Source organism: Trachymyrmex septentrionalis, unplaced genomic scaffold, assembly GCF_001594115.1.
Source record: "Trachymyrmex septentrionalis isolate Tsep2-gDNA-1 unplaced genomic scaffold, Tsep1.0 scaffold134, whole genome shotgun sequence".
Classification (NCBI taxonomy): Eukaryota; Metazoa; Arthropoda; class Insecta; order Hymenoptera; family Formicidae; genus Trachymyrmex; species Trachymyrmex septentrionalis.
The window spans coordinates 1405021-1413828 of record NW_017304482.1 but is presented as its reverse complement, the minus strand read 5'-3'; the positions used below and the strand labels follow the sequence as shown (position 1 = coordinate 1413828).

General features: G+C 35.1%; 1 protein-coding gene across 1 annotated transcript; it reads left to right on the top strand.

The window, feature by feature from the left end:
• Positions 1 to 1286: 1286 nt before the first annotated feature.
• On the top strand, positions 1287 to 8503 carry LOC108757191 (TATA-box-binding protein-like). Its single transcript, XM_018501604.1, has 2 exons — positions 1287 to 1571; positions 8378 to 8503. Exons 1-2 carry the CDS (start codon positions 1287 to 1289, stop codon positions 8501 to 8503), a joined length of 411 nt encoding a protein of 136 aa, XP_018357106.1.
• The last annotated feature ends 305 nt before the right edge of the window (positions 8504 to 8808 follow it).

The following is an 8808-nucleotide window of genomic DNA, read 5'->3' as shown; positions in this document are numbered from 1 at the left end:
GATAGAGGCAGTCGATGTTCGCTTGGCGACCCATCGAGAAGTATTCTCTCACTGTATCCTGCTTGTCACATGCCACATCATCAAAGATAAAAATAGAATTTGGGCGCGCCTTACTCGATGGAACGATGCCGCTGTTGTTGAAAAACATAAAGTAGCAATTTCGTCGATAGACGTAAATAAATTTTCGAGATATTGATACTTTGGCTGTTGGAGCGATTTTGAATAGACGTACTCGAAACGTATGTCGTTCGGACTCTCGAGCACTTATAAGAACGTTGGTTTTACCACAATTCGATGAGCCGCAAATAATTGCACGTATAATACTTGGCAGCATTTCACTTGCTTTTCTCCATGCCGCCTCCCATCATTCGCGATTTTGCGTCGCAATTCGTGACGCGTATCGTCAGCGGTTGCCGTACGAATTTTATGCTCACACTACGGATTGTGCGCTCTTGACGGCCTATTTAAAGGCGTGCAAATTTGCGAATCGCACAGTATCAAATGTATCTCGCACTGTGTAATTCTTTCGATATTCAGAACTTAAGCGCTGAGCAGTTGCAGTATACCGAAGATCATACTCTTACGCGTGTACGGTGACTATATCGACCGTGTGTAGGACACAAAGCTTCCGGAACACGTAAAAGCGAACCCGGAGGTTCGAACCTATAGTCGCTGCGACGATCAGTCGCTATAATCAGTCGTGGCATCGATGGTCCGGCACCGAAGATAAAGAACTGTAGTGAATATTGGCGTCGCGTGGCGGTCTGCTGAATCGAGCGATAAACGCGCTTCCTTTCAAGTTACATATCCCGGGCTAACAGTTTTGCTGTCCAGGCATTCGGCTTACGAAGCGATTAGCCAGAGGTGACACAGACATAAATCCGCTGGATGCGGCGTGCCAAGAACACGACATTGCGTATTCTCGGAGCAACAATCTCACCAATAGACACGCGGCAGACAAGGTGCTCGCCGATAAAGCGCTAGGTCGCGTCACCGCGAAAGATTCGACTCTGAGCGAAAAAGCCGCCGCTGCTACCGTTTGGGCAGCAATGAAAGCCAAGATCAAGATCGGCATGGGCATGAAATCGAAGAAGAAGACGACGAAGAAAAAGACAACGAAAAAGCGGATACTACCGACGGCGAAACGAGGCGGCGCGTTACCGTTTCTGCCAATGTAGGGCGCGCTTGGGTCTTTGATTGCCGGAGCGGTCAGCGTGGCGGAAGCGATAAATGATAGGAAAGCCGTGCAATGTCAGCTCGAGGAGCTGCAACGTCATGATTGCGCGATGGAACAGGGTCGCGAACTGAATCTCGCTCCGCACAAATACGGACGCGGACTGTATCTTAGCCTCTATAAACGCGGACAGGGTGTGACAGCGAAGAAAAAAAAACGCCAAAGAGACGATAAAAATGCCCTCGGGTGCAACTACCAATGTGCAATTAGACGTTCTCGCGAGACGACTATGCGCGTACCATACTTTAAAGGTTTTATGCGTAACGCGTTACCGACAAGCGGCGCCCGTCAAAACGAAAGCGGTATCGTGAATCTGGACGATGCAACCGAGCCGCAGGTATTCATTGAGTCACCTACGCGAAGAGGAACCATGTAGTGTACTTTGACAGTTTCGGTAATCTTCGATCGCCTAAGGAATTAGTATTTCGGGATATTTCGGGAACAATTTTACGATGATAGAGTACAATCGCACGTCTTATCAGACGTACAATCAGAACTTCTGCTTGCGGTTTCTACGAACGGTCGATGCGCGCAAATTTATAAAACCCGAGAAGGAGTGGAGTCGAGAAATCTCATTATTTATCGAACACTTTTTCCGTAATGTCGTTGACACTTACGCTGAGCGAGAAAAGCAGTATCCTTATGGCAAACTACTTTCCTGCCATAGAGTTGTGTCTACGAGCTCGGTCTGATGATCTTTGAGACTTATCACACGATACCAAACGTGAACAAATCGAATAATAAATTTTATTTCGGCAAAGACGACGTGGAAATTACAATTCCCAAGGATTTGTACGAAGTGCGAGACATAAATGAATTTTTGAAACGTGTGATTTTACGATAACGTTCGCGCCGCGACGCACTTGATACCATTGATGCAGTGATGCGATTTCCGGGCCGCTTGCAGCACGCGATCAGCGCCACCGATCGGCGGCATGGCGCAACCGGTAGCAACACAAGCACGAACCCGTGTCCGTGTGACTTGTTTAGTTAGAAGCGTGCCGACTATATCGTGCTGTCCTTTTTGCACTACGTTTTTATTGCTTGCCTTGTCGGCGCGCTGAGAATGAGAGAGAACCTTGCTGTCACTCAAGCAAACGTCGAGCCGATCGAGCCGACCGAAATATGTTTTCTCGGCTCTCGGAAGTCTCGGCAGTTTCGATGTCAGGCCAGGCGTATATCAAGAGACATGGGGGCATGAGAACGCTTTTGATAACATATAAATTTTAATAAATTGTAATAATCATATACCTCTCCCATTAATCCAGAATATTATAAATCGTATCAAAACGCAATAGTTGACGAGAGATTAATTGTTTATGATTCGTGGTATGTACCACAGTCATAAATTCGATCCGCAAGAAATTGGCGTGGTCGAGCGCGTAAGGTGTGAGATTGGAAACAAGTACTATAATTAGTAGTCAACATATATATTAGGTCAAATATTTATTATATTATATTATATTTTCATATAATTTTTGAAATTATTGTATGTGTAATTTTTAAGCAATAGTTGTAGGAAAAAAAACCGATTCGCTTTTCAATAAGCAAATACAAAATTATTTTAAAATTACACAACATATGAAGGCTTTCAATTGTGTCCTATAAAATTGTATTGGTATCATCTTTATTATAGTATATTATTAGTAATCTCGTTTTCGAAATTTTGTTTATTAACAGAATTTTAAATGCGGATGTGATAGTTAGAAAGAAACATTTTATACAAAATATTGATCGACACGAAGCGTATTTGTCACAAACGCAACATCATTAAACATGTTTTTTTTTATATGAATCTTTCATCGATCAAGTCGAATACATACCATACATGTCGAATCATTATTTTTCCTATAATTTTTTATTTTAAGGTACACGATAATTGCAATTGTTATACAAAAATATATTATTTGACCTTATACAGATAATTAATTAAACTACTTATATCACAAAAGTATATTAAGGCGAAAAAAAGGAAAGAACAGGATTTTTGCGAGACTATACTGAACTCAGCATACTGCCCGTACATTTTATTTACTCAGTCACATCGATTAATTGAGTTTGACATTTACTAGTGCGACATAGAATCCACACGACGAACGCTCTCGTGTTCTCGTATTCTCAAGAATCTCGGATTGTCGATGCAACGCGCGATATTATTATCAAAATATCACTCTCTTTCTCTACTTCCCTATATATCTGAAATATTAATTGGAATAAAGTGAGGTGTATTAGATATTATTATGATACTTCTACGAAATACACAACATTAAAATCTGTGAGTGTGAAAGTATCCACTCTTGACCAATATGTACGTTTTTTAAAATGTTATGTTAAGTATGTTATATTAAAAAATTAATTGTAGCAGTTTTAATTATACCATAACTTATAACGTAAATTATTTATAAAATTTTGTATTGTTTTTTTCATCTTATGTATTTTAAATAACGTATATATTATTGCTCAACGGAAATCGCGAGAAGGTGGTGGTCTATTCCGTCAGGAGAGAAATGTAAAAAATAGTTATTACATAAAAAATTATTACATAAACATTATTAATATACCAAAATAAATATAAAGTTTATGTATGTTAATAAATTTACAATATATTTACAATTAACATTTATTGTTAAAAACTAAATGTTTAATTTTTAACATTTCCCTGAGTGTTTGTGTGTGTGTGTGTGTGTGTGTGTGTGTGTGTGTGTGTGTGTGTGTGTATGTGTGTGTGTGTGACAATATTTTTAGTTTTTAAGCATTATGTTCGGAAATTTTAACACGCTGACTTTTCCCTTCTCCATGAGTAAGATGTCTAAAATCGATGCAAAATCAACTTTATACAAGATACCTTTTAAAGTTCTTTATAAAATATCTTCTAAAGATGCTTCTTAAAGAACTTTTAAAGAAATCTTAATGTTGCCTTATGTGTCGACTTTATATGTTTCGCTCATTGGGTTTATAAGCGTCATACTCTTGCGGACAATATTTTTAATACGCTTTTAAACGTTATATTCTTACAGATATTTAAGTAAATTTACAAAAGATTTAAATTTTACATCTAATATTTTAATCTGTTCTCGAGAGACCAGCAGTATCATTTATATCAGCAGCATGGAATCCTAAAGTACTGCGTTTTTTTAAGCAACACTACTGTATAATATGTTCGTCGACAATACGAGACAAATGTTTTTCTTCGATAATCATACTTAAAGAAGTTTCTCCTCTCGCCTTTAATGCTGATTTCACAATGCAAGTGGCATTAACGGAAGTTGGCGATAATTTGTTGCGTCTTTTTTTTCAAATCAGTTAAGAAAGAAAACGTTCTCTCCGTGTTTGGAAGTGACCGTACAGTATTTAGAAGTTTTTTTAAGTTTGGATATTTATCGATGTTATTTGGATACTGAGATTGCAAAATTTGTTTCCACATATCATCGAATCTTAATTTAGCGAGACTGATTTTCTTTTATAATGTAAAATCTAATGGCAATGCAAACTATTCTTTCTTTAAAGCGTCTTCATCGAAACCACCGATAGTTTGAGCTATAAACAAAACATTACTGAATGATATTTCTCTATCAGTATCTTGTAAACATACTAAAGACCCAAAAACAATTAATTTTGATTAAAAAATATCGTTTACAGGCAATTTTTTACAAATTTCTTCAGCAGCAGTCACGTAAAACATCAAACAGTTGCTTCGAACTATTGTAACTACGTTTTCGTGCCATTGCATCATTAATTCGTTCAGATATTCCTGACATTCTGATCCTAAGTTAATTTCATCAAGATTTCTTTGATTTTTTTTAAAGAAAACAATATATGTACAGAAAAACATTGTATATGCTCATTCTTTAAAAAATTTTGGCATATTTTATACAGTAATGTTAAAGATTTTGGTTGCAATTCGTGAATTCGTGTTTCTAATGACTGAAAATGTGCATTAAATTTGTTTAAAAAATCTAAAATATAGTGTAAGAAAAGAAAATAAGCTTTTGTCTCTACATTATTCATTATGGATAATAAATCTTTAGCAGAATCTGCTTTTTCGTTTACATCTATTTCATAAAGAAAGTATCTTATTGTATCCCAATATTTTAGAAGTCTTTCAACACAAAAATAGCGAGAAAGCCAGCGCGTATCACATAATTTTAATATTTTAAGACTTTTTTCTTGAAAACATTCACAAAAATCAGTGAATACAGCCGATTTTGGATTGCTATTAATATATCTAACAATTTTTAAAATAAATTCCTCGCAAAAATCGGGTATTTTATTGCACGCAGCATTCGCTACTAACGCGGAGGAATGGCAAGGGCACGAGAATGTTAGTAAACGTGGACATATTTGTTCTAATTTTTTTTTAAACGATAAATGTTTCCCTGTCATAACAGACGCATTACGTACCATGACAAGGCAACAATATTTGTAAATGGTATCTGTAATGTCCACATTTCATTTCTAAATGCTTCATACAACTTTTCTGCGCTGCAATCTCTAGCATCAATATCAATTAATTTGACTAATTGCGTTCTATTATGTAATGTTTTTGGCTCAATGTATCAAACAAGAAATGTCATCCATTTGTCATTACAAATATCAGATATTTCATTGATAAATATTGTAAATTTCGTGTTCCGAATGTTGTGCACAACACGTTCCGTTTTAACTGGACTCAAAACGTTCGTAATAATATTTGTACATTTTTTTACGATTAATTTTCATGCTCTGTAATACATTGGGATCCTTTTCAATATATTGGAACAAATTAAGAATCTCATTTGCAGTTGTATGAGCAATATTTTTTTCCGCGATTAATGTGTCTTCAAATCTTATTTCTGCTTCTTTTATACGCTCCTCGAATAACAAAAGCGATTCATTATTTTGTACATTTAAATTTTCATTCGATTCACTTGTTTCATTAAAAGAATTTTTACATTTGTTTACATGTGTTTCGGATTTTGCGTGACGATATGAGATAAATGAGCAGTAAGATACTTGTCACAGATTGAACAATAAAATAAGTTTTCATTATGTGGCGTTTCACGTAACCAACATTTGAACTGCTCAAAATATAATCATTTCTTTTTAAATGTTGATGTATTGTCACATTTTTTAAATTGAAATATCATTAATAGATAATAAATGAATAGAAGTATCGGATACCATTAATGGACAATGTATTATTTTCAAGATTATTTTTATGATGCGTAGAATTCGCATGTCTCGAAACATGTATTGAATCGCATGAATAATTTTTATTGCACACATTGCAGTAATACATACTGCTATCGGATGATACTTTACATATCCAAGATTTGTATCTTTAGTCTGTAAGCTAAGCTTCTGAAAACTTCGCTTACGTTTTTTAGTTAACTCGTCACACATGTCTCTATATAGCTATTAACTGAATATATAAATAATGTGTTATATAAATATGTTAATATATGTGTGTATATGTGTGTAAAATTCCACCTTACCTTCAATGTCAAATAATATTGAAAATGATGTGGATCGCTTGCGACAATGCGAGCAGGAATAAACAAGAATATAGCGCATCGTTGCGGAAAAACTTCGATGCTCATTTATCGGTTCGCGAACGCGTTTCACATATACACGCATATACCGAGTGGAGGAGTTGCACAGATTCCACGGAGCAAACGAGAAGACGACACGATGGAAGGTGAGTGCAAATAATTTATTATTTTATCAATAATAAGTCTATACTGTTTATTACAAATACCTTAATAACACACTTTATCCGGGATACATCCTAGGGATGTTCTTAGGATGTTCAAAGGACACACGGACGTCCTTTAGACATCCTCAGGACATCCCCTGAAGTTCTGTGCTGTTAGGATATTGGTATAAATAAAAATCGGTATACTATTATATAATTAGGATTGCTAGATGGCTGGAATTTTCCGTAAATTTCTACAAATGTATAATTTTAACGAAATCTTAGGTATCATGACACTTTTAACCCACTTTTTATGATCGCAACTATTGGCACTTACATTGAAGGTTTATAAAAAATTCATACACTCAACTTTGTGCGTTGTGGCATCACTGAGTTTTCTTGAAAGATTTTTTTCTAAATAATTATAAAAAATTTAAAGAATAAGTCTTATAGTTTTCGACTTAACTTTCTATTAAAAAAAAGTTATTTTAGTTAAAATGTCATAAAAAATGATCATTATTATAATTTATGTGGGCACATTAATACAAGAGGCTTAACTTAAATAATTTGTAATAATCTCTTTTTCAACTATCAGACATATCCTGGAAATATTAGTATTAACCTGGCAATTTTATATATATATAAAATACTGATATTAAAAGTGCAATAATAATACAATGTACCATAGACAAGATACATTATTATTATTATTATTATATAAATAAGTACCTCAAGTATCTCTTGGACAGTGCATTGTAGGCAAAAATGTTTTAGACATTAGTTTTATAAGTTCAACGGGGATATAAAGAGGTGCCATTGCAGGTTGTTCCTCTTATTTTAATTCTTATTTGAAAAAAAATTGTATGCAGTGTTTTGAAAAGCTTTCGAAGTAAGCTACGGGAATATGAATAAAAATTGGAGGAGTTGCATTTAAAATAATGAAAGTGATGTTATCTTGTCCTTAACAACATCACCTAAGAATGAAACTAATATTATAATATCTTTTTATGTCTCTCCCTTGAAATTATTAAACTTTTGTCTGAAACATTTTGTCCTAAAATGTACTGTTAGACGTATTTGACGTAATCATTACAAAAGAGACATCTTGAATTACATATTTTTTGGAATAATAAAATTCCTGCCGAAAATTTATTATCGCATATAGATTAGCATAAATGAAGCATATTAAAATTTGGTATCAATCTACAGTATCAACCTAAATAAAGTATTATAAGGGTACATTCCGAGTTACGCATGAAACGCATGATGTATCATTTATTCTTTTTGTTTATCAATTAATAAAGAAGGATACTTATGATACATCATGCGCTTAATGCGTATAATATTTATCTATTTTATTAGGAAAAGAAAGACAACGGTCGACATCATCCCTGTCACAGGTGGTGCTGCAATTGCAGCAGCTGGATTCGAGATTGCAATTGCAATCTCAACAAATACAACAATTGTAGCACTATCTGCAAGAACAGCAGCTGCAGCAACCGCAACAGCAGCAGCAGCAGCAGCAGCAGGAGCACCAGCAAGAGCTGCAGCAACCGCAGCAGCAGCAGGAGCGATGTGCGAGCGGCCAAGAATAGGTATTATTTTCTTATATGTATATTATACGAGGTCTGTTCAAAAAGTATCGCGAATTTTGAATTTCCACGGGTTACGTATATTCGATTTTCGATTTTTTGTGGCGTTATGTTGGTACTCATGTCTCTCACTTATGCCGACAAGTTCGGCCATTTTGAATGTTCAATTAATTTTTGAAAGCTGCTTTGCTTACACGTGTTTTGGCTAGTCTTCGATTTTTGCCTATTCCAAAAAATGGATCAAAGAATCTGTATCAAATTTTGTGTGAAAAACAAAATTAAGTGCGCGGACGCATTCCGAATGTTGA

Excerpts from the sequence above, each read along its gene's own strand:
- LOC108757191 (XM_018501604.1), top strand. The coding sequence starts at position 1,287 with ATGGAACAGGGTCGCGAACTGAATCTCGCTCCGCACAAATACGGACGC. Across the intron at positions 1,572-8,377 it reads ACGATGCAACCGAGCCGCAG|CACTATCTGCAAGAACAGCA; the intron begins GTATTCATTGAG and ends CAACAATTGTAG.